Source organism: Nyctibius grandis, chromosome 20, assembly GCF_013368605.1.
Source record: "Nyctibius grandis isolate bNycGra1 chromosome 20, bNycGra1.pri, whole genome shotgun sequence".
Classification (NCBI taxonomy): domain Eukaryota; kingdom Metazoa; phylum Chordata; class Aves; order Nyctibiiformes; family Nyctibiidae; genus Nyctibius; species Nyctibius grandis.
The window spans coordinates 8,371,502-8,397,363 of NC_090677.1; the positions used below are offsets into that span (position 1 = coordinate 8,371,502).

The 25,862-nt window shown below is 45.6% G+C and overlaps 1 protein-coding gene across 2 annotated transcripts in view; it reads left to right on the forward strand.

Annotated features, from left to right (window-relative positions):
• The window catches only part of MDGA2 (MAM domain containing glycosylphosphatidylinositol anchor 2), a 320,069-nt gene that overhangs the window by 198,957 nt on the left and 95,250 nt on the right, over window positions 1–25,862 (forward strand). For both annotated transcript variants that reach the window (XM_068416528.1, XM_068416529.1), the window contains 2 exons: window positions 2,773–3,102; window positions 13,375–13,668. In XM_068416528.1, the coding sequence (XP_068272629.1) occupies window positions 2,773–3,102; window positions 13,375–13,668 (624 nt within the window). The remainder of the gene's footprint in view (window positions 1–2,772; window positions 3,103–13,374; window positions 13,669–25,862) is intronic.

A 25,862-nucleotide genomic window follows, 5' to 3' on the forward strand; every position in this document is an offset into this window, starting at 1 on the left:
AAAAAACACATCAACTTGGATTTTTGAATACACAGTCCCAACTAAATGGTGGCACCCAGACCTTTCAGGCCATACCTGATCAGCACAACAAATGCAACGTGTTTTTTCATTCTCTAATTAAAAGGGCTGCCATCCTCCATGGAAGAAGTTTCTCACACTATGGATGAGGGGGTGTCCACAAGTAGCCAGATTTTATGCTGCTTTTCCCACATTGAAGAAAAACCCTAATTATGAATTAAATGTTAATTCTTTTCCAAGTTGTGAAAGTGCTAATTCAGCATGGCATTTGCAAGCTCCAAGGAGTTGTTTTTGTTCAAGGAGCTGCTAAGCTAACAAAATTGAGTCTGAATTAGCATTTTCACCACTTGGAGAGATGTAAGGAGCCGATGCACTGTGCTTGGTGCCTCACACATCCATTTCCATTTGACATTGTTACACTTTGTGTATGCAGCAAGTGAAAAGCGTGTGTTACCCAAAGTGTGGGACCCAGGGAAATTTTCAGCTCGTAGCCTTTGCCGTTTGTAACAATGTCACACTTAATTGGCTGTCAGCGTGTGAACATGTGAGGCCAAAATGGGTCCTCTGCTGAAATACTCCACATGTGGGGCACTGTGCATGGACGGGGATGGGGGCAGATAGAGCACAGTGCAGATGGAAGGGACAACAAGGCAACTTGGAAAACTTTTCAATAGAAGTCAGCATGATGACAAGAAATGGTGGATTTAAATATTTGTCTTCCAGTGCTTCCATTACAGAATCAGTCAGGCTGGAAGAGACCTCTGGGATCATCGAGTCCAACCATTGCCCTGACACCACCATGGCAACTAGACCACGGCACTAAGTGCCATGTCCAGGCTTTTCTTAAACCCCTCCAGAGATGGTGACTCCACCACCTCCCTGGGCAGCCCCTTCCAATGGCTAATGACCCTTGCTGAGAAGAAAAACCTGGGTATTTGCTTGTAACATTTCTAACTGGTATTTTCATTGTGGGACTTTCCAGTTGGAGATAGCATCCATAAATATACATACCTACTTACGCACACATATACAGGGGGAGAGGGATCTTGGGATTGTATAAGTAGCATTTTATATTCAATACATCAAAATATATGTGTATTTGAAAGACTTAATGGCTGATTCTGAAGCACTTTTCCAAAAATAAGTATCATACCAACACCGCTCTAGAGCAATCACTTTATTGATGTAAATGATGATAGTTTCTGGATAGTTTTATGCTCATTTAAAGAGTGACAAGAAAAAAATCAGATAAGTGAGTTGCAGTATCATTTTGCTCCTGTGCAGTAGATTGATGATCTAGTAAAAGATGCTTGTCTTTCCAGGAAGATGGTGAGGAATAGTGTTTTCCAGAGTGGCTGTGCCCCTGTGTGGGTGTAAGGCACTCATGATCACTGAGCCTGCCTTTGAGATGGCCACAAAAACTCCTCTGCCTTGGGGTTCCCATCTGAAACACTGAGACTCCCTTAGCTTTGCTGTGGGTTAGAGGATTAATTGAATCTGTATTGCAGGCTTGAATAGTCTTGGATGCAGATAGAGATCGTGGGGATACACTGTGCCTCTCTAAGTGATAATGTTCTTCTCTCAGTTATGTGTGCAACCTCCAGCCTCAGGTTGCTCCTGTGAGTACGGGATGAGTTTTCCTCATCTGACAAGACTCAGCCAGGGAAGTACAACCAAGGTGGTAGTGCAGGGCTCTCCTGCGTAGTTACATCTCAGAAGAGCATCCTTTTGCCATTGACCACTGCTACGGCATAAGACGTCCTTTCAACTCCCTTAACTTTTAGAGCTGGCAGCAATTTCCCCCCCTGATCAAGCCAGTGGAGTCGGCAGCTGCTGCTCTGCCATTCAGCAGGGAAAGGCAGCTTGCCTCTGGGCAGCCGTGGGGATGGAGGGAGCCCTCCAGGCTGCCTGGGATAGGGAGTGGGGTGTGTAAACCAGGGCAGGCTGTAGCCTCGGGCGTGTGCTTACCTCTTCTCCTTTAACCAGCTGGCACAAAGCTATTTTGCATGGCTGTGTTTCTTTCCAGATAGATTGGAGATGACACTACTGGTTGTATTAGTGATGTTAGGTTGATATCTCTATTTTCTCTTCTCTCAATACTCTGGTAGCATGGGGGTGAGGAAGGTCTTGTAAATACCTCCAGAGACAGATAACAAACACAGAAGATTCATGAATTATTTTGGTTGCTCTGCAGTTGTCAGCAGCTAAGCCTATTCAGGTGCTGTAACTTCCTATTTTTCATTTTGGAAACGACAAGGACTTTAGCAATGTGTACTCTCTGATGATATTTGATTAAGATTTGATCCTACAAAGAAATTAACCACGTGTGCATTGGAAGCTTCAGTGACTTCCCAAGCATCATAGAACCATAGAATGACTTGGGTTGGAAGGGACCTTTAAAGGTCATCTAGTCCAACCACCCTGCAGTGAGCAAGGACATCTTCCACCAGATCAGGTTGCTCAGAGCCCCGTCCAACCTGACCTTGAATGTTTCCAGGGATGGAGCATCTCCCACCTCTGTGGACAACCTGTGCCAGTGTTTCACCACACTCATTGTAAAAAATTTCTGCCTTACATCTAGTCTGAGTCTCCCCTCTTTTAGTTTAAAGCCATCACCCCTGTCCTATCTCTACAAGCCATATTAAAATCATATGCAGGCATAAAATGAAGCATGAGCATAGTAAGTCTTTGCAAAAAGTCTGAATATGCAAAATTGGTACTTTATTACAGTAAACTTTTTTTTAAATATTTCAGCCTTAAAAAAAGGACGTTTTTGGATCACCCCTGACCCATATCACAAAGACGACAACATCCAGATCGGGCGAGAGGTGAAAATCTCCTGCCAGGTGGAAGCCATCCCTTCTGAAGAGCTTACGTTCAGCTGGTTTAAAAATGGACGTCCCTTGCGAAGTTCTGAAAGGATGGTCATCACACAGACTGACCCTGACGTTTCACCTGGCACCACAAACCTGGACATCATTGACTTGAAATTCACTGACTTTGGGACATATACGTGTGTTGCATCCCTGAAGGGAGGTGGCATATCGGATATCAGCATTGATGTCAACATCTCCAGCAGTACAGGTAAGGAGGCTGCCTTTGATAATCAGTTTTACTTCGATATAACCAAACTATGGCTTTCCTTGACTTATAGAAAAAAGAGGTGGAGCACTTCTTACCATGGGGATATCCAAGCAGACCTTAGATCAGGGGCTGAGTTACTTTGGTTAAATGACAGCGTCTGAATAAAGCAGCATGTGGTGAGCTCTCCCAAGAACATACTGATGTCTGATTTACCCAGACAAGCCCTTTTTTGCTCTCAAAAAAGTTATTGCTTCTATAAAAGGACTTTGGCCTTTATTTAGGGTTTCAAGGCATCCAGAGTCATGAAAAATTAGCTAGTAGGAAATTAGGAGACTCAGGATGGTGTTATGTTAGCCAAACGGAATCCATCCAGCTAGTCTAATCACAGAATCACAGAATCAACCAGGCTGGAAGAGCCCTCTGGGATCATCGAGTCCAACCGTTGCCCTGACACCACCATGGCAACTAGACCATGGCACTAAGTGCCATGTCCAGGCTTTTCTTAAACCCCTCCAGAGATGGGGACTCCACCACCTCCCTGGGCAGCCCCTTCCAATGGCTAATGACCCTTGCTGAGAAGAAATGCTTCCTAATGTCCAACCTGAACCTCCCCTGGTGAAGCTTGAGGCTGTGTCCTCTTGTCCTATCGCTAGTTGCCCGGGAGAAGAGGCCGACTCCCACTCCACTACAACCTCCCTTCAGGTAGTTGTAGACTGCACTAAGGTCACCTCTGAGCCTCCTCTTCTCCAGGCTAAACACCCCCAGCTCCCTCAACCGTTCCTCATAGGTCAGACCCTCCAGACCCTTCCCCAGATTGGTCGCCCTCCTCTGGACTCGCTCCAACACCTCAACATCTTTCTTGAAGCGCGGGTCCCTAATGAAACAGCAAGTGCCAAGTACGGAGGAAGGAGCTCTTTTTTCTTAAAGGTTACACACTGCGTGGTGGTGGATCATGCTATTCCCATAGGCAAAAAGTTTAAGGTATCTATTACACGTATTTCAGTGATTGAAACATCTCTCTCTTTGGTGAGCTAGAACCTTGGCTATTACTTTGACTGATAATAAATATCTTATTATTCCTACTATAGAGTAGGAATTTGTAACACAATAGTAACTACGTGCTTTTCTTTATCTCATTGCTAATAGCTGGTTTGTAACCAATAGATTCCATAGACTTTTCCCCACAGTAATGGGCTTTAATAACTGAGGTCGTCCGTGCTAATAAAATGAACTAGAAAACATTGTAAACGCAGAACTTTTTTCCTGCCAAAAATTAGTTACAACCAGAAAAAAAAAAGAAGAAGAGTTGCTGGTTGACTTCTACAGAGAAGGATTAAAAAAAAAAAAAGCATTTCTGTTTTTAGAACACTATTTTATGTAAAAATGCAGAGGCAAATAGTGTCAGTATTATATCTACTCTCCATCCTGTCTGTTATATGAAGCACTGCTGTGGTTTTCATCCTGGGGTAAGGCACGTGGTGCAGGCCACTTAGAAGTGGGACAACAAAGAACACATTGGAAAACATTTGTATAACATGGAAAGAAAATGTTTAATAGGCATCTTCTGACCCCTTTTTTCCAAACACACTCAAGTACATGCTTTCTGCTTTCTCAAAAAGATTCAATGCCTACTTTTGCCTCAAGAGTATGTCCACATTTCTATTCTTCAAATTTTACATCATCGGTAATACTTTGCAAGTACATGTCACATCTAAACAATCTCTCTTACAACTTTCATGATAGATTATTGTTTATATTTTAATACATGAACCTGCCCTCTATCTTCAGTACGATACTGGTACCATGGATCCCGCTTGAGCATCACATCACTTCTGACATGGGTCTGGAAGCTTTGCCCACTGAAAGGTTTTCACAAAGAATATTATGTACAACAGGGATTTCGTGCGGTTTTGTGGATTTTTAGCTAACTTCACAATGACTATGCTGGAGCAATGCAAGGAGCTTTGGGAGATGTTGGTGGAGGGCTGTTCCCTTGCAGTGTTTTTTCTCCCATGAGGACGTCCGAGCAGGAAAGAGAGACATTGGGGGATGTCTATATCAGGAGGTTTTGAAGACCTGATAAAGCCCTGAGCAGCCTGGTGTGACCTCACATCTGTCCATGCTTTGAGCTGGGGCTTGGACTAAAGACCTCCTGAACTCCCTTAGCACCTCAATTATCCCATGAAGACTGTAGGGTTGGAAACACCAACCAACAGATTCAGGGACAAGTGAACAGCCTGTCTCTTGGCCAGAAGAAACATGTTCTTCAGGCCTACTAATGCACATCTTACTAACAGGTAAAGAACTGAGAAGATTATTATAGGGTAAGAACCGAGCTTGGCATGATGGATGGCAGCTGCATGCAAACTTTGTTATCTGCTTGCCAGGGTGAAGTGGACAGTGATGTTTGTGCAGTCATGCATTGCCCATCTGGCAGACAGTAACTGCTGTATTATCTGTACTTGATGGGGAATCATTTAGGAAATGGATGGGATTTATTGGAAACATCCCTTAGATGGCCGTACCTATAAGCTCGTCACTGTTTCTGCAGGCAGTGATGAATTATGTCAGCTCTTAAATCTACTGTCCCGTAACACTCAAGAGAATCAGAAAGGAGGAAGAAAAACTGGCATTTGGGATCAGCCTTATTTAGCATCTTAAACGAAACTCTGCCCATTTGTGTGACTTCATTACCTGAGTAAGTGGAAGCTGAAATAGTTTCAGTGTGCTTTTGAAGGTCATTACTGAGTCATCAAGATTCATTACTGCTGTGGTAATTATGAACATAAGGCCTGGGCACGAACACATTTTCCAAATGCCAGGGCTGGCACGGATATGTTAATATTGTGCTGTGTGTGTGCTGGTTTTGGGGAGAATTCTCTTCCTGATGTGCATGAGGTTCCTCCTGGAGTCACCAAGTGAGGCAGGAGGAGCTGTGTCACCTCGTGAGGAAGGAGCGAGACGGTTAGGTCTCCTCTGTCCCTCCAACAGGTTGGAAAGGGATGCGTGGCAGTGCAAGGGATGTGCCAGCCTCTTGGCACACTTGGCATTGCACTTGTTTAGCAGGAATATTTTTCCCTTGACATTTTGTACTTTCAGCAGGAAAGGCATAGATTTATGTCCTGAGTATCTTATATAAGTAATCCAGTAGCAGCCTCCCCACCACCTCATCTCCATAAAGCGGGTCACTGAATAGTAGAAATGAAGGCTCAAATGTTGAATCTTTGCCCTATAAAAGCCCCGTCATCCATAAAACCAACCCTGGGCAAATGTTACTGAGAGACAGGATGGCTCTTCTGTGCGTGTGTGCATGTCAGGGGGAACCTGAAGGCAGGAGATGTTAAACCAGCAACAAAAACCACAGTAAAATAGGCTGATGGTAAGGAAAAAAGAGATGTGGACCAGGAGAGTGTGTTAGTCTTTGCAAGTGATCTTTTTCTCTGCCTTAAATATTGTATTCAAAGCAGGAAGAATAAAGCTTTAGGTGATGTATGATCTGCTTTGCTCAGTACGGCGTCTTACGCTATCTTTATCCCCCTAAAATCAGTATCAGTGCAGTAAGAGCTGTAACATCTGTCACTCCTGGCTTCTTCTCTTTCCATCTTCCCCCTGAAGGTAAGATTGGGCAGTGACATGAGCCGTTATCTCCGGGGGGTTATTTTACTTTATTCTCTGGCTGCACTGCTCTGAATTGCTACTAGAAGGGCTGGATGGAGGAGATGGATGATGCTCTTGGGCTGGAGGTGCTGGTGACCCTTCTTTTCCTAAGAGAGCCCTTTCTACTGTTTCACTCCTACCCAGTGTAGACACAATTAGATGACCTACGTGGCAAATATGTGAACCAAATTCTTCATGTCTGAGTGGACCTGAAGATGTGCCACCCCAGGTACACTGGGGTAGGCGCATCCTGGAGGGAGACATGGACTTTGGGCATAAGCACAGGGCAGGCTGGTGGCCTCCAGGTCACAGAATCAGTCAGGTTGAAAGAGCCCTCTGGGATCATCGAGTCCAACCATTGTCCTGACACCACCATGTCAACTAGACCAGGGCACTAAGTGCCATGTCCAGGCTTTTCTTAAACCCCTCCAGAGATGGGGACTCCACCACCTCCCTGGGCAGCCCCTTCCAATGGCTAATGACCCTTGCTGAGAAGAAATGCTTCCTAATGTCCAACCTGACCCTCCCCTGGTGAAGCTTGAGGCTGTGTCCTCTTCTCCTATCGCTAGTTGCCTGTTCCACCCCTGACACTGGTCATGTTGACAGATAGATTTGGTTTTACATAAGCACTGCCAGAGACAGGCAGAGAAATTCCTGAAGAACTAGTGTATGTGAGGCTGTGGATCCTCCCTGCAGTGTAATAACAGGGCTTCCCTGTTAAATTAATCAGTTATCTATTAAATAATGAATCAATTAAACGTCCAGGCTGATGTGTTAGGACATGTAGCCTTGATCTGTTTGTGAGGTGTGTCCTCTGGTCATCTTGTTCTTCCTTTGATGATACATGAAAGAGACCTTCATTTTAATTCTAAATGTTTATTAAAATCACAGTCCTGTCTCTTTGCATAATGAAAATATGCTTTTTGTGAGACAAATAATGGTCCAATTAAGATATTTGTCAACCTTAAGCAGAGTTTTGGGTTGATCATTCACGGGCAACGCTGAGACACACCAGAAAATAGACACGTTTCATTATTGCAGTAAATTGATTATTTTTGTGGCCCATTATCTTCAGAGTTTATCTTTGGAAGGAATAGGTGAACAGAAGGGACAGATAAATGCCGGATTTTGTTAAAAAGCTTTTCTTTTATAGTTCTATTTCAGGACTTAATGTGCGGAGATTTTTCTTTCTAATTCTGTCCCTGGGAGCCGCTGTCCCCTCCCGTCACACAGCTTGAGCAGGGCTGGAAGGATGCAGGGCTGCGGGCTGCAAACCCCCTCGCCCTCCGCAGGGCAGGGGCTGGGGCCCGGCCAGGGTCCCTGTGTCGGGAGGCGATGGGGTTTGCTCGGGGCTTTGGGAAGGGGACACTCGCCAAAACCCCTCGCCACCTTCCCAGCAGCCCCTTTACAACAGGACGGTGGGCAAAGAAGCAGAGCCCCCCCCCTCCACCGCAGCCACCGCTGGCAGAGGCTGGATCCCACTGAGCCCCCTCCTGCTCACCCCCAGTCCCCCACTGCCACCCAAGGACGCTGTGACAAGCCCCCACGAGTGTCCTCCTCCCCGTGGGGTGCAGCACCCTGCCCTGGAGCGGGACCTTTCCCCCAGGGGCAGGAGGAGAAATGCCTTTGTGCTCCCCGGCTTCTCCTCCCAGGCTCTTCCAGCCGCGGCACCCAGGGAGGTGCTTTGCAGCCCGGCTGGGCTGGGGACTGGGGCTGCTGAGGACTTTGCCCAGGGCTTTTTGTCTCGTGGGCTCCTTCCCTCGAGCCCCAGCACCTCCCGACCCTCCGCGCACACCCCATCTCACTCAGGTCCCTCCTCAGAGGGAGCCGCGCAACCCCCCGAGCGTCCCCGAGCCGCTTTGTGCCCCTGCTTGGGCAAACCAGCTCCAGCAGAGCTGGCAGCGGGGAGCTGGGACATCACATCTTGGCCGCCTGGGCACACCTCTGCCCCTTTGGATGTTTTCTGTGTAAGCAGATTCTTCCCTCTGCCATTGCCTCTTTGGCAATTAATTAAGCTATCTGGAGGTTCAAAATAGGGACAGTAACTTGACCCACCAGGATTTCAAACATCTAGAGTAGACTAGAATCAGATTGTGTCTACCCCAAACATGCAGTGAATAAATGTATTAGGCTCACGCATTTTGGGTTTTTCTTTGAAATAGCTACTTTGGTCCTGTCCCCATTCTCCCATAGACACGGTGACTGTGCTGGGTCAAGGATCCTGTGGAATTACAGTAGAAGTACCACAGGAGATGGGATAGAAGGGTCTAGTGTGGTTTCCTCTCTCCAGTAACAGACAGCCGTGTCTGCCTAGGGAGCAGTGTAACAAAAAAAAGAAAGAGGACAACAATCCAGTGACTGATACCTTCTGCCATCTGACCTTCTGTGAGTCAGCAGCTTTTGGAGGCAAAGGCTGTCTCAGACAGTTTTATTTAAGAGCCAGGAGTGGACGTGTATCAACAGTAGCCCCTGTGCATGCACCTTTGCCTATTTCAAGGGATAACAGTATGTGGTTTTAAAGTAGATGCTACTTTAGTGTTACTGACAGTTTTGTTTTTCAAGCGATAACCCCCTGCTCTAGGAAACAGATTTAGCTGCTAGGAGTATTAACTCATTGTTTAAGCCACTTGCTGCATGAATAAGGTAATATTTGTAGTTTCAAATAGAGGGTTTAGCTAATTTATTATTCTGCACAAGCAGGAACAGAATTGACCTTTACTTGCAGCAGGCTCTGTAGCTGCTGCTGCAGGAGACGTGCCGCTGTCTCAGCGAGGAGGGCTGAGCCCCTCCGAGACTCTGCTTGTTCCACAGCAGCACCTGCAGGGACAGGGAGGCTGGCACAGCTGGTGGCACCCTGGCACAGTTGGCGGCACCCCAACACAGCTGGTGGCACCCTGGCACAGCTGGCAGCACCCCAACACAGCTGGTGGCACCCTGGCAGAGCTGGCAGCACCCCAACACATGTGGTGGCACCTGGCAAGCTGGCAATACCCCAACACAGCTGGTGGCACCCTGGCACAGATGGCAGCACCCACAGAATCACAGAATGGTTAAGGGTTGGAAGGGACCTCTGGAGATCATCTAGTCCAACCCCCTGGCAAACCCCAACACAGCTGGTGGCACCCTGGCACAGCTGACAATACCCCAACACAGATGGTGGCACCCTGGCACAGCTGGCAATACCCCAACATGGCCAGCAGCACCCCAACACAGCTTGCCAACACCCTGCTCACCTGCTTGGCACATCTGCTTGCTTGGCTGGCCCCCCGCTCTGCTCCCCCAGTGGCAGCACCTTTGCCAGCACACCCTTGTTCATGCACCCTTGCACCTTTGCTCATGCCCTTTAGCTTGTGCACCCTTGTTCACCCACCTTTGCTCATCCATCTTTGTTTGGACACCCTTGCTCAGGCATCCTTGCTTCTAGTAACGAGTGACAGGGCGAGAGGAAACAGCCCCAAGTTGCCCCAGGGGAGGTTTAGATTGGAGATCAGGAATGATTTCTTCCCCGAAAGTGTTGTCAAGTGCTGGCACAGGCTGCCCAGGGCAGTGGTGGAGTCCCCATCCCTGGAGGGATTTAAAAGCCGTGTAGATGTGGTGCTGAGGGACATGGGTTAGTGGTGGCCTTAGCAGTGCTGGGGTAACAGTTGGACTTGATGATCTTAAAGGTCTTTTCCAACCAAAACGATTCTCTGATTCTACGATTACACACCCTTGCTTGGGCAAACTTGCCGGGCCCTCCTCGGCAGCAGGCTCAGCTACCTGGTCCCTGGTCCTGGGGCCTCCCTACATCTTGGGTCATAGTAAGGGAAGAAAAACTTCAAATGATTATTTTCTCCTCAGTTCTTTATCTCTCTCCACTCCCTCCTGCCCCTTTCTGATTTCTCTGTGGGCATTGCATTGATTTGAGTTTCCTTTGGGGCCTTTTTTAGCTTTATTGGCTTGTGAAAACAAGTCATACATGATCAGGCTGGCAGTGCCTGTCAGTTGGTGTGTCGCAGTCCCCCACACCCCCTGACTTTTTTTGACCCTGTAGCTAATTTAAGCCAAATTTGACAGCGGAATAGACACCTCGGAGATAATTAAGTACCTGCGAGTTTGTGAAAATAAATAGAGGTGTATAAAAAGGGAAACCTCACCAGAACCCCTCCCTGAGCAAAGATTTAGTGCTGTCCTTCTTCCTAATTAGACAGCAGAGAATGAGCACCCAAGTTAAGGGGAACCCATGGCAATAACCCCTGTGCTGGGGACAGAGGAATGTGTCGTGGGAGCTCACTGGTGGCATGACATCAGTCAGATGGGATATGTGAAAGCTGCAGGCAGGCTTCTCATTCATGGCATTGCCCATGAAATGGTTTGTTTTAATAGGTGGCCTTGTCCTTCCTCTCTCCTTCTCTGTTTCCAGTAACAACAACATTAATAAATACAGTAAACCATAATAATGCATTGGCTGCCTTACAATGTGACTGCTACTGGTTGTGTTGCCAAATGCCACAGGAGAAGATGGGTCGGGATATTTTAGGGTATCTTTCCATCTTATCAGCCTGTCTGCAGACCTCGTAGTCTGTGGTCCTTATCTTGGCAGTCTGCAGTTTTTGCAGTGCTGTTATCACTATCTTTCAGAAAGAAAACTGAGTTAACGAGAGGGTAAATTACTTGCTCACAATTGCACAGGATCTTTTTGGCATGCATCTCCCCCCCGCCGCCCAAGATTCACGTCCTGTGCCATTCACTCTCCTTCCTCTCAAATGCTTCCAGAAGGTACGTGGGACCATGAGAAGCAGGGGGTGTTCTTTCCCAGTTTCCTCTTTATATGATTCATAGTTTGCCCTGAAGCAAGGCTTCATGAGCCCCTAGTTGCACTCGCACATCTCTGCCCTCCTTCTGCCCTAGGTCCACCTCGTGGACAGACTAAATTTGTCTGTTTACTCCTCCCGTGATGAGCTTAGTGAAGGAGTTTCTTAAACCAGAAGAACGTTGTGCATATCTGGGGAACAGCTCCTCAATTTCTTTGTATCCCATCCCTGTTTCAAGTGCAGGGTTGGATCAGCCTCTGCACATGAAGCTGGCTTTGCTGCCTCCTCTCTCTGTCATTCATTGCCTTGGTGAGGCCGCACCTTGAATCCTGTGTCCAGTTGTGGGCCCAGCACTGCAAGAAAGATGTTGAGGTGTTGGAGTGAGTCCAGAGGATGGCGACCAAGCAGGTGAAGGGTCTGGAGGGTCTGACCTACGAGGAACGGCTGAGAGAGCTGGGGTTGTTTAGCCTGGAGAAGAGGAGGCTCAGAGGTGACCTTAGTGTAGTCTACAACTACCTGAAGGGAGGTTGTAGCGCAGTAGGAGCCGGCCTCTTCTCCCAGGCAACGAGCGATAGGACAAGAGGACACAGCCTCAAGCTTGGCCAGGGGAGGTTCAGGTTGGACATTAGGAAGCATTTCTTCTCAGCAAGGGTCATTAGCCATTGGAAGGGGCTGCCCAGGGAGGTGGTGGAGTCACCATCTCTGGAGGGGTGTTTAAGAAAAGCCTGGACATGGCACTTAGTGCCCTGGTCTAGTTGCCATGGTGGTGTCAGGGCAGTGGTTGGACTTGATGATCCCAGAGGTCTCTTCCAACCTGATAGATTCTGTGATTCTGTGACACCGTCTCCCACAGCATCCTCCCAGACAAACTGTCTGCCCGGGGCTTGGATGGGTGGACTCTTCGATGGGTTAAAAACTGACTGGATGGCCGAGCCCAGAGAGTGGTGGGGAATGGGGCAAAGTCCAACTGGCGGTCGGTCACTAGCGGTGTTCCCCAGGGCTCAGTTCTGGGGCCGGTGCTGTTCAATATCTTTATAGATGATCTAGACGTAGGGATTGGGTGCACCCTCAGCAAATTTGCAGATGACACCAAGCTGGGTGCAATTAGAAAGTCTTGCTCTTGCAAGGCTGCGGAGAGGAGGAAGGATGGGTCCTTGGGCATCGCTGGCTCACTGTGTGGTGGTGCCAGGTATTCCCACTCCAAGGGACTGTCTAGCTCCTGCTGGAAATGATTGTTCAAGTGTTCCTTCTGGATTTGTTAATGCAAATATCTATGAAGAAAATACCACTTGTGGTATTTTTGAGAAACCTCTTGTGGTAGAAAGATGCCAACTGCATTTCGGTTTCAGGTCTTGAATTCTGAGCTGATTTCTGAATTGGCACAATTTTTCCTCATTGCATGGCCGTTATGAGCTGGATAAAATCAGCAGCCAGTCTGTTATTAAAAAAAAAGGGGGTTTAGTGCCAAATACTCATAAAAAGGAAAGCCATAACTTGCAGTGATGAAGTGCTAGCTACGACCAGAGGTCCGAACGTGCTGATGTACCCTGGTATGGCGCATCGGCATGTCAGAGACGCACAGGGAGGCAAATAAGTGTCATAACTGGGGCTGTTAAATCTTACTTTAACCACTTCAAGCAGCTGAGAACCTTGTCTCATAAATATAGGAGCATTGCACAGTCTTCCAATATATGTAGTCACTATTCATCGCTGTCTGTGTATGAATTAATTGTTCAGTTGTAATTATGACTGTACAAGCAAGGAAGCCATCTGACGTCTCTGTAATGCTAATTGTTGAACCGTTTCTTTTTCTCCTTTGAAGTCCCACCCAATTTGACTGTTCCTCAAGAAAAGTCACCCCTGGTCACCCGGGAAGGGGACACAATTGAGCTGCAGTGCCAGGTGACCGGGAAGCCCAAGCCCATCATCCTCTGGTCCCGAGCAGACAAGGAGGTGGCGATGCCGGATGGGGCGATGCAGACAGAGAGCTACGATGGGATCCTGAGGATAGTGAACGTGTCCAGGGAGATGACGGGGACCTACAGGTGCCAGACCAGCCAATACAACGGGTTTAATGTGAAACCCAGAGAAGCTTTGGTACAGCTCATTGTACAGTGTAAGTAGACCCTTATTTTCTTTCCATGTGGTTTTGCTGAGAAAAAAGTTGATTTATTTCTCCTCTAAATACACATCAGCAAGAGTCTTATGGTTGTCACATTTTTGACGCTGTGTGTTTGGCTCTGTAGTTCCCTGAATCCATGATTTTAATGCAAATATAGAAGTAAATATAGCATAGGAGTCCCATTTCTATTTAAAAAAAAGAAGTGTGAGGCAATCTTTATTTTCCCAATGCCTAACTTTAAATTTCTTGACACAGGAAGAAACACTTGAGATAGGAGGACATATTTCTATAAATGCAGATCTGTTACTGATCTCATTTGTTGATACTGTGTAAAATAAGAAAAAAATGAGAGAAAGAGCTGTTCCATCTTAGCTGATCTGCATGCAGATCTGTGTAGTCTGCTCTGACTGAGTGTGAACCATCAGCATCAGGAATGGGAAGGAAAACAAGGGGAAATCAATTATTTTGGAAATGCTTAGCATTTATTATCGAACAATGAAAAGTCTGGTTTGATGTGGTTTATGGGAAATAACGAGTCATTCTTTGTCGCTGTATATCTGATAAAGATGCTCATTGAATGACTTTCATGTGTCTCTTGTATTGTTGGTACTTATTTTCACTTTTTTCTGAAGTGACTTGCACAGCCCTCATTTATTCCAGTTTCAAATGCCCAAAAACTGTGGCAGATTTGCTTTTTAACAGTGTTCCGTGCTCAGCACAACTGACCTCTTCTGGGGCCTTCAGGGATGCGATGCTGCAATATAATTAGTTATTACTAATAAGTGATTAGTTTTTTTCTGAGGTCTGTTGTATAACAAATTATTTACGCACTTGATTACATGTTGTGGTATCTGCAGTGCTTTCATCAGAGCTATTTACTGGTGTGCTGGCACAGCTTTTTATCAAAGCCCACTTGTGTCCCAGCCAGCAGTCACGTGGATTATGGACACCACGAGCCTCCTGAGAGCCAAGCCTGCAGGCAAGCTGGAGCCTTCTCGCTGGGGCTTCTCCTGGCTGTGGGTTCATGTGCATCAGGACTGGCTTCATCCCACCTGCACTGACCTATCTGAACTGGGAGCAGAGGTGTCTTTGGCTTCCTCTCTAGAGATTGCAGAAAATGGCATGGATCTTAGATCATCCTCCAGAGAGGTCTGTCTTTTCCTGTAGAGCATAAAAGGACCATGGGAGGAGTAGTCTCCTACTGATGGTAGTTTCAAAGTGAATGGATTGTTGTAGGGAAGATGGGCTCCTGTACGAATGGGCTGGACCAGCCTGCATGAGTTGCCTTAATTCAGAGCTGGGGAGCACTGGGGAGCCCTCGCTGACACATTTTTTGCTTGTGTCATTATTGGTAGGATCGTGGTTATTCTACTGATGGCTTTTGTGGTGGTTGTCACTAGGACTGCTCCTGATGACACACAGGTTCTCTTTCAGATCTCCTATAACAAGCCGGTGTTTAATTTTGGCCACACAGAGAAGGTGATTTACAGAAGGTAAATGTCATGAAAAGGTAGAAGATGAAAGACAAGGAAGGGCAGAATGTAAAATATGTGGACAGGCCCCCAAGTCTGTCCTGTAAATGGACATGCCACCAGGGCACAGGTCATTGTCAGGGCTGACAGAGCTGGTGGTACCTTGTCCTGGGCCCTCGCAGCATGAATGGTGCGAGAGAGGAGGGTCGATCCTGGGGAAAATGCAGAGAGCAGCAGCACAAAACCATTGCAGGGGTTTTCAGTTGCTGCAGTTTATCAGGTGTATGCGCAGAGGCTGGATGTGGTATGTTTTGGCTACCACAGCTTTGCTGGGACAGGTCTTTGCTATCCATTGCAAATATTAAAAATACAAAAGATTATTCAATATAGTGATAAATTAAAGAAAATCAGGGTTGTGAAAGCTTGCTGTGATAGTCCCCAGCCTGTTGCTCGTGGGACATTGGGCTGGACAGCTTGGGAGGACAGCAACAGTGTGGCTCGTAGAAATGGTTGACTAAGACTAGTTCCTCATAGAGCAATGGTGATGGGTGAGAAAGGTGATAATGTGCAAGATTTTTGGATAGCTTGGGCTAAAGATTGGCCTGTGTGGTCACTGCAGGCCTTGATGATCTTGAACAGCAGAGAAGAAACATGAACTCAGTAAGAGCTAATTTGTGGAGCCCCCTGTGAATTTGTGAACAAGAGCTGCTGTACAAACGGTGAAGCAACGGTCCTCATGAGTGAGGAGGGAGGAAGGTGGCTTCTTTCTCCTTTTCTGGCACTGCTTTGCTGTGAGAACTAGAAAAGATTTTGTTTTCTGGCCACTTGGGTCCTCCTTCTTAGCCATTTAGTTTATATTCTCTTTCTGTCAAGGTACATCATCTTTTCCATATGTCTGTGCACAGTCCAGCATGGTTATTATAACGTTCTGGTTTGGGTTGGTTGCGATGATGGACGTGGGGATGATGGAGACTTCTTCCAGTAATTCAGTTCATGTACAAATACACGTGCGGAGGGTGTTCCTGATAAAGCCAGACCTTCAGTGGGAAAGCTCTGGAGGTAAATCCGCAGTTACAAATAGCAAACCCACAAAGTAATGGCCAGGGCAAGCTGGTCATCCCATGCCCAGTGCCAAGACTTTCTCGTCTCAATTCTTGAGAGCGTTATGAGCCCAGAAGGAGCTCTGTTTCATGTGTTTTCGGGTAATAAAAGTAATTTTCAGCTTTCTTTGCCTTTTTTTTTTTTTTCAATCTTCTGAAGTTCAGTTCACTAGGGGATACTGGAAGAACAAATATTCAGAAGCACTCTTGACATGGCTCTGTACAACAGCTGTGATGTGTCCCACTTTTTGCCCTGGAAGACTTTATTTCAAGTCTTTCACAGTTATAGAAATTCTTCTATTTCTCCATCAGGCTCTGCATTGTTTATCCTGGTCTCCGTTTCAAAGCTTTTAAACAGATGTTATTTTCTTGAGAAGGGAGGTAATCATATGTTTCATGTTAGAGGAAGGGATGATTGAGTCTGAATCTTGGGCAACTAGCAATAGGACAAGAGGACACAGCTACAAGCTTCGCCAGGGGAGGTTCAGGTTGGACATTAGGAAGAATTTCTTTTCAGAAAGGGTCATTAGCCATTGGAAGGGGCTGCCCAGGGAGGTGGTGGAGTCACCATCTCTGGAGGGGTTTAAGACAAGCCTGGACATGGCACTTAGTGCCATGGTCTAGTTGCCATGGTGGTGTCAGGGCAACGGTTGGACTCGATGATCCCAGAGGGCTCTTCCAACCTGGTTGATTCTGTGAATGTTACCCAGGACATAGGATGTGGACTTCCCACCAGCTGCACTTCTTCAGGACCCGAGCCAGTCCCTGGTGGACCCAGTGGGGTGACTCCCACTGACCTTCAAAGGCGTTGGGCAGCTGGTGGATGCATTGCTTGGGTTGCTATTATTTTACTGGAGAAAAAAAGCTCTGGTTTTATGTATTTTTAGTGCTGTATTAGATGCAACAGTTCACAAATTCTGAAAGAGATGAGACACAACTTGAAAATGGTTATAATAAGCAGGAGTAAAACAGGTATTTACAAGAGATTTTCTTTAATCTGTTTGTGTTTGGAATTCTACTCACTTTATTCAGATCCCAGCAAGTGACAATTTGGAGACGAATGGACAAAGCAAATACTACGTAATGCTTTGATTATTTTGTCTTGTGGGAGGAAAATACGTGTGCTCACATTGACTTCAGCATCATTCCCGTAACTAGCATAGCATTTATTCATTGTCATAAAAATCAGTTCTTTTCAGTAATTTTGTAATATTTATTTTAGATGCTTCTCTCAGTTATAAACAGGGAAAGATATTTAATAAAACACTTTTATTTCTAAATAACTCATTGATTTCACTTTGTATATAGTGCGTGGGTATGTGAGCAGTTGTGTTCATGGATGTTGGTAGCTGGGTACATTCTGGGGTGTCGGAAGAGTTTCTCCTCGTGGGAGTGGGACTTTCTGTCTCACCGAAGTGGTTTATTACTCTATTTTGCTCCAAAGGGCAAATTTTTCAGTGGAACTACTGCTCTAGGTCGTATCTCTCAGTTCAAACTGAAGGAAAATTAAGGATAAATTCAAAGATAAAGGCATTTTTAAATTTGATCCACTCTCAGTTCATCTGAACAGTTTTAACAGAGTTTTTATTTTCTTCTCCTCCCTTTTCCCCTGCCATCCCTTTGATCTCAGGCTCAGTGATGTCAGGATCCCAGACTGTGTGTTCTCTAGGAAAACGTCTGGTTTCTGTGCTTTGTCACAGTTTGACCATAAATTGTGGTTTAAGACTTTTGATTTTTTTATGTTTACCATCAAATTCTAAAAATTCCAATAGGAAAATGCAATGGCATCGTGGGAAACCAAACGTAAAAGACGACTCATGTCTCTCAGCCCTGGTTTGTTGGACAAGATGTGGTCGATGTGCTCTTTGGTACACTTCGAGTCACACAATCCTTGTCACGTCTTGAAGCGATTGCTCAACAGTAAAATAGAGCAAAGATAATACTTGTTTTGAGGAGTAATTGAGTAGGCCTTGGAGGATAATTTTAACTCTCTGAAAGTTAGGTACCTGCTTCCAGCGTGGCTACGGAGAGCGAAGCATCCACAGAAAGCAGAAGAGCCTGTCCTAAGGAAAGTGTCTGGGATGGGTTTAATTTGTTCCAGTGCCCTATCTGTAAAATAGAGATAACAGTCCCTACCCCAGAGATTCTGGAGATGAGGTTCTGAGGATGCTGTAGTAATGAAAGACATGCACTGTCTGATTTGATCAATAAACCTCATATCCTTTGCTTATTGCTGTTATTATCCTGTGCTGTTTTCTCTTAGGTGTGTTGGTGCTCATCACAAGCTCTGTGCTTTACTGACTTTGATCGTCATTGTTTGGCAGATTTTGTGAGCCCTGCTAGCTTTTCTCTGAGAGATTAATTAGGATGGTGGAAGTACAGCACCAGCAGCAAGAAGAGCTAAATACCTTCGGTGGGGTTTGAGCACTGTTGTTACTGTAGCGTCCATCTCCCGTGGGAGATTGGAGAAGACCTCTGGGGGAAGAGCAAGAGTAAAAGACAGACCACCTTGTATAGTGCTTGTGTTCATTTCTTGCTCTTCTTTGCCTTCCCCCGCAGAATAAAAGAAGGATGAAGCTAGTCATGATGGTAGGGACAGAGCTGAGGGAGAAGTCATCAGCAGAGCCTGGTCTCGTGCAGTCCTGCCAACCCAGGCTCTCCAGGAGCCATGCAAGCAGAGACAGCATTCGGAGAGCAGATATTTTCCCAGGACCCGTGGATGTTGTCTTGGGGTCTCTGCCCTGGAGAGGAGCAGGCAGCACTGAGTAGCCTGGTTTGCAGTGTTTGACTATTTCATGTCCCAAGTGTGGTTTGCTGCACAGCTGTGAGTGGGAAAGGGGTGTTGAGTGGGACAGAGGAGACACGTATGTGACCGTTTAGAGAGCAGTGCTGGCTCATGGTCCCTTAAAGTGCTCGTGCAATGGCACTGTTGATATTGTTGTTTCGGTGCTGCAAGACATGCTGCTTGTTTCCACCAAAGCTGGTGCTCAAAGGTGAAAGGTGCTGGTCCAGATGCAGCTCCAGCTCCTGATGAAGCTTGCGCCTGCCCTTAGGGGATCCATCAGAGGCCCCACCAGCCAGAACCTCCCTGCCGTGAGTCCAGGAAGGTCTCTAGGATGTGACTTCCTTGCTCTGAGTTGAGAGGGTGGCGTCTGGAAAGGAAGGGCTGTTCTAGACGTGTGCTCCTACAGGTGGCTGGTCCCAGTTCAGTATGAGGAGAGGGGCACTAAGAAACACAAGCGGAAAGTGAGAATTAGTGACAGCACTCAGAGCACCTGCTCACAGCGCCGACCCTTTTCTTGTGTGCAAATTTTGGTAAATAAAAGTTAAAATAAATAGATAAATGCCTGCTGTTGGCAGCAAGGATCCAAGGCAGTAATAATTTAAATACGCCACTTTTACTGCTGGCAGAGAATGCTTGGGAAATAAAAATGCCATCAGGTACAATATAATCAAATGTTTACATCGTGTACCTTATCAAGGGATGATAGCAGGAAGGACAGAACCATTTTTCACAGTGGACATTGCTGCACGTTGGGCTCGCGTTTTATGTGCTCTAGTTTTACTTTGGTGCTACATAAAATATTGTTTATAATATAAACTGTTTTCCAAATGCATTGGTCTCCAAGTACTTGTAAAGCCCCTTAAAACATCAAAGATATTTCATGGTAACCTGGTTGGCAGAACAGTCGGCCACATTGTGATACTCTGAATTTTCCTTTCAGTTTGAGTTCCACTTTATGTGTCATTCCTATTTGGTAATAAATTCTAAACAACTAATGAAATCACTCTGAAAGGGAACATTCTTCAGGGATTCTATTTGAAATGGAGCAGAGCTAATTAGTAAGAAATATGAGGCTGAATTATGATCTCAGGTGCATCATTGCAAGTCTGGAGTGTATCAGAGGGACATAAATTAGTTGTTCGGGTTTTACATCAGCAGGAGAGTTCAGAATCGGGTCCGCTTTCCTTTGATTGCAGATGGTATCTGCAGGTGAGAATGGGAAAAAATAATCTTTTGGCTTTTTGGAGTCCATGGATAGGGTTTTTTTTGCAGCTGGTTGGAGAAAACCCTGCGGGGAGTGGGGATGGGGAAGGGGGACGGGGGACGGGGACCAGGAGCACTGGTCTGCTTTGGAGGTGTTCACAGGGAGTTTCAGCTTCAGAGAAATGTGCCCTGTGGTTCCCAGGGCTGTGACACCAGCTCGTTACTTAAGAAGATTTTTGCACTCCAAGTTCTTAATTCATATTATCGGGCAGAGCCAGGCGAGTTGAAGCCAGCCAAGGAAGAATTTCTTTTCAGCAAGGGTCATTAGCCATTGGAAGGGGCTGCCCAGGGAGGTGGTGGAGTCCCCATCTCTGGAGGTGTTTAAGAAAAGCCTGGCCATGGCACTTAGTGCCCTGGTCTAGTTGCCATGGTGGTGTCAGGGCAATGGTTGGACTCGATGATCCCAGAGGGCTCTTCCAACCTGATTGATTCTGTGATTCTGTGAGTTAATGGTATTGTTTCGTGAGTGGGGATCAGGAGAGCAAGTGAAACTCCCGGAGAGTGAAACCTTCTAGATTTTCAGATCTGCTTATAGAACTTTAACTATGAAAATGTATTTAAAAGGGGGTAGTCAGGGAATCTCTGCGGGTAAGAAGAGTAATTGAATGGGGAAAACATCTCTATTTTTAAATAATCATTGAAATCTATTTTTAACAGGTTGAAATGATAAAGGAAATCAGTATCATATATTTTATATTTGTATTATTTACATCACAGTTATACCTTTTTCTTTTGCCCTTTGTCATTAAAGGTTTGAGTGGAAGAACTGTCCTTGTGTTTGATCTCTGTGTAGAGTTCCCAGCTCCTTAGTTCTTAGAGTAGAAATTTTCCGGAAAACTCTTAGTGCTTTTATGTAAAACAACAGTTAAAATCTCTTCTATAAAATTCTCAGTGAAAGAAGATAGAGAACGACTTCAGCATAGTGCAGAAGCAATTATGGCTTTGTATGTAATTTATCTGAACGGACCAAGGGAGGAAAAATATATGGAAATAATTGATGGCTTGATAAGCAAAGCAAAATACTAGGAGCTTTTTGACATTTAGCAAGGTCAGAGGCAATGTGTGTCTAGTGACCTGGGGAGGTAATGAATATGCAAACACCGGCAACATGGAAAATTGTAAATGAGAATGAGATCAGTTTGAATTTTTTCTTATTTAATATTAAAACTATAGTTGCTGAGAGAACCTCCTGAGATGTATCATCTTCTTGTTAGAAATTCCAAAAGACAGCATACCAGCGAGTACCCCAGAACCTGAAGCATAAACATGGATGTTATTGGAAAAAATTGAATTATTCATAGCGGCTTCTTTTTGACAATTAGTTGAAATTGTAGTCTTACACCACAGAGCAGTTCACAGCGGTGTCTGAGGGCAAGACCAAAGAGAGTCTTCTAGGCAAAAAGTTTTTTAAGAAGTGAGAATGAGAGGAGGAGTGGGAGTAGATGCAAATGTTGCGTATCTATATTTAAAATATGAAGAATCAGAATAGGGTGTCTTTGAGTTCTCTGCTTCTCCTGGAGATGGCATCCAGGATCTGAGCAGTCACATTGATAATCTTGGGAGAATGGCACTTTTTAATCCGTCAGTATTTATTTTGCGTTTGTTCACAGAAACTTGCACCCTCCTAACCGTGATAGCTTTTTGCTGACACTGGCGTATCGGTACTTTCAGCTGTTTGAAGTTAGAGAGATGGAGGATCAGCATGAAGCAAACAGCATCTGTGCTCCATTAAAAACCTTCAGCCCACATAAGCGGTAGGTTGAACGTGATGGAGTTTGGGTTTGCTTCGTGCTGATGCAGGGAGAAGATTGTCCTCCCCAGAGCACATGGGTGCTCTGATCCTAAATGCCACCAAGCTGGGCAAGAAGCCTCTGGTATAAATGTAACCCTCTGGAAGTCAGGAAGGTCAAGAGAACATAGCCTCAGGCTTCGCCAGGGGAGGTTCAGGTTGGACATTAGGAAGCATTTCTTCTCAGCAAGGGTCATTAGCCATTGGAAGGGGCTGCCCAGGGAGGTGGTGGAGTCACCATCTCTGGAGGGGTTTAAGACAAGACTGGACATGGCACTTAGTGCCGTGGTCTAGTTGACATGGTGGTGTCAGGGCAATGGTTGGACTTGATGATCCCAGAGGGCTCTTCCAACCTCATTGATTCTGGGATTCTGGGATTCCCTGCTTCTGCAGGTGTGCAACACGTCTGCAAGGTACAAAGTGCATAGAAAATGCTGATCCCTTCCTGGGAACATGTTATACTTCTAGTTCCAGTGGTGAAGGATCAAACACTGTGGGGTAACTTAATAGGTCTCAGTTTATTAGTGAGGTTTGTTTGTATTATTAAAGTAAAATAAAGACATTTGGTAAAAGTCCAGTGTCGTCTTATGATCAAGAAAGGTTACACTTGCCCAGTGGTTTTGAGACAAGTGTCCTAAGGCCTATGTTATGGTTCAGTTAATTAGTATCTGCTACACTTCCTAATTCACTGAAATTATGCCGTATCTAACCTTTCAAAATGAGATAACGCAAATCTTCTGGGTGTGATGGAATGGATTGAAATGAGATGTTTTCCTGTCCAGTTCCAAATCATGGAAGATAGTTGGTATCTGTGTAATGGACTTGTGGTGTGGCTGATGCAATTCTAGCGGCAAAGAGAGGCAAGATTTGTGGAGCAGAATGGTGGGAAAAGCGAAGGAAACATATGGGCATTCAGGAAGGATGTGCCAGTGTGTTTTTCACAGCAATGAGGTAGAATAAACCCAGCAATCCCACTAACTATGCAGAGCTCCAAAATACATTCAGCACAAGCCCTGCCGGAGTTCAGAGAGGAAATGAAAATAGAGAAAAACATATTTCTTCAATAACCTTGAAAATTCAATTTTTGAGATAAAACCGAGCTTGATAAAATTGGTTGAGAGGGTAGGTGAACTAGAACAGTAGCAGAAACAGCTGGAAGAAAGAGAATAGCAATATATATATTTACTGGAAAGAAAAAGGCAATTATGTGTAAAACATTGGGGGGGAAAAAAACAGACTTAGAAGAAATAGCATAAAATTTTATGGAAATCAGTGGGAGGAGGAAAACAATTAAATATTAGACATTATTCCCTTCTGCATGAAAGTGCCGGACACAGAAGACAGATCTGGCTGCTCAAAAACCAGCCCCAGAAACAGAGGCTATATTCTTTATTTATGCATTTATTTATTTATTTGAAATTGAATCTGAATACAAATCCAGGCCCAAGTTTCACAAGCAGACCCTGTTTCATTCGAAAGGCAGTGTCTTATTAGCAGTCTTCCCAACAGGGATTAAATTATTGACAGCGATCAGCACTAGGAAAATACAAATGAACTCTCAACACCAGGTTCTCGGGCTGTTGTCTGATGGCAGATCTACTCACAGTGGTTTGATTTCAGAGCAAGGCTCTGTTTAATGCTCGCTGTTAAAGTGCAGAGTCATTTGGCCTTAGCCACATTTAAGACGTGGGATATTGTGTGCTTATTTCTTTTTACTCTCTCGTAACTCTTTCTGTCCCTGAGACCGCGCGCGTTGCTGCCCCGTGGCTGAGGTTTGGGACTCGTTTCTCACGCAGGGCTGGCTCTGGGGTGGGTGGAGGGAGGGCTCTGCCCTTCTGCTACCTCCTACCTTGGGTGCTTGGGTTTGGGGTGACATCACTCTGCTTCGGCACCATCACAGCAACTGTATCGCTTTTAGGGTCCCCACGGAGGGCGCGAAGTCCCATGGTGTGAGGCGAGGCTGTTTTGGGGAGATGCTGGCATAGGAGGGTGCGTGACTCGCACCTGCCTGGCTGTGCCATTGGAGTGTTTCAAATGGAGTTGTTGTTTCTATGTGGCATCTGATTTTTTTTTCCCAGGCTTTTCATAGCTCAGTATCCCTGAGAGTCACTTAGGAAGCATTTCTTCTCAGCAAGGGTCATTAGCCATTGGAAGGGGCTGCCCAGGGAGGTGGTGGAGTCACCATCTCTGGAGGGGTTTAAGAAAAGCCTGGACATGGCACTTAGTGCCATGCTCTAGTTGCCATGGTGGTGTCAGGGCAATGGTTGGACTCGATGATCCCGGAGGGCTCTTCCAACCTCATTGATTCTGTGATTCTATGGGTGGGAAGGAGGAACCTCTATTCTCCCCATGTTGTGGTTGCCCATTTGCTGGCCATGCTGGAGGCAACTCGAAGAAGGAGATGTCCGAAAGAGGCAACATCCAGGAAACATTGTGACCTTACTTTTGTGCAAGGGCATTTTTCATTGTAAGGAGCAACTGAACAAACAAACTCATAGAGCTCATCCCACCATCACCAAAAGAACAGCAGAAAAAAAATTCCAGCGGCAAATCTCTCCTAGCGTTTGCGTGTGAGCAGACGTAGGGTGGAAGGATGTGGGATTCATGAACGAAGGGGACAAGGGACTCCCTCATCTCTCACAGGAGGGAAAGCTGAGCTGTTGTGAGACAGGTCGCTGCTAACAACTCTGCCTCCTCCAAGGAGCAGACTTGAGACAAAGGTTTTAAAAATAAACGTGCAGAATTTTTCCAAGTCCATTTTTCAATCTTAGTCTTTGTTGTTGTATTCCTGCTTTCTCTAGTGTCTGCTCTCTCCAAAACATGTATTCAGGTCAGCAAAAATGACCCAAATCCAGCAACTGGTTGGTTGTTGAGCAGACCTGTTGTGTACGTACTGGTCAGGACTGACATTTTCCTCTTGGTAGTAATGATGGTTAATGGATACTGCAGTTCTTAGGACTATCTGGTGTATGTATTGTGATTGCATTTGCTTTGTTTTATTTTTAGGGAGCTTCAGATTTCATTAGAGAGGGCAGCAGATACATTTTATGCAGTGCGTGTTTTGTTTTGTTTTTCAATTGAATTATGGTATGTTCAAAATCACAAGCAGAGCTGTCACAGCCCCTAGGACATTAGATGATCTAATACGATGTTTTTAGCGAGCTATCTTGTCAAAGCAAAGACTGGCAGTGGATTAAAGTGTCACAAAAGCTTTAGAAACTGATTTCTGGGTTGACTTCCTTGGTTTGGGTTTTTTTTTTTTCCTCTAATACTGTTCTAGGAAGACTCACAACGAACCGGAGCGGAATGGTTGGGACCTTTGCACGCAACATCAACTAGTATTTTTAAGTCCATGCTTTACTTGATTTAGGGAGAGGGTTTGATCTCACACAGAAAGCCTCGTTACTGGGCACCTTTTCTGAATGGTGTAATTAATAAGTATTTATACAAGCTAGAAGAACTGCTTCTAATTCGGTGTCTAGATCCAGCAGCTTGGTGAACCCGACCTTTTGCGATCTTGATGTGTACGCTTAAAGGCGGTGCCAGGGCTGAAATGGTTGGTTTGGTAAGGTCCTTTCAAAAATGAAGAGATCTATTCAAACCTGAGTTGCTGGAGGTGGAAACAAGAGGCTGAAATCTTCTAAAGCCAAATTTTCAGAAATAGATGCCTGGATTTTGCTCTGAGTACAGATGTTGAAACATCCTCACAGCTTTGGGGGGCAAAGTTGTTGTATTTGTTTCCCATGAGTGTTACAATCTTTAAAGTGTTAAAAGGCCAC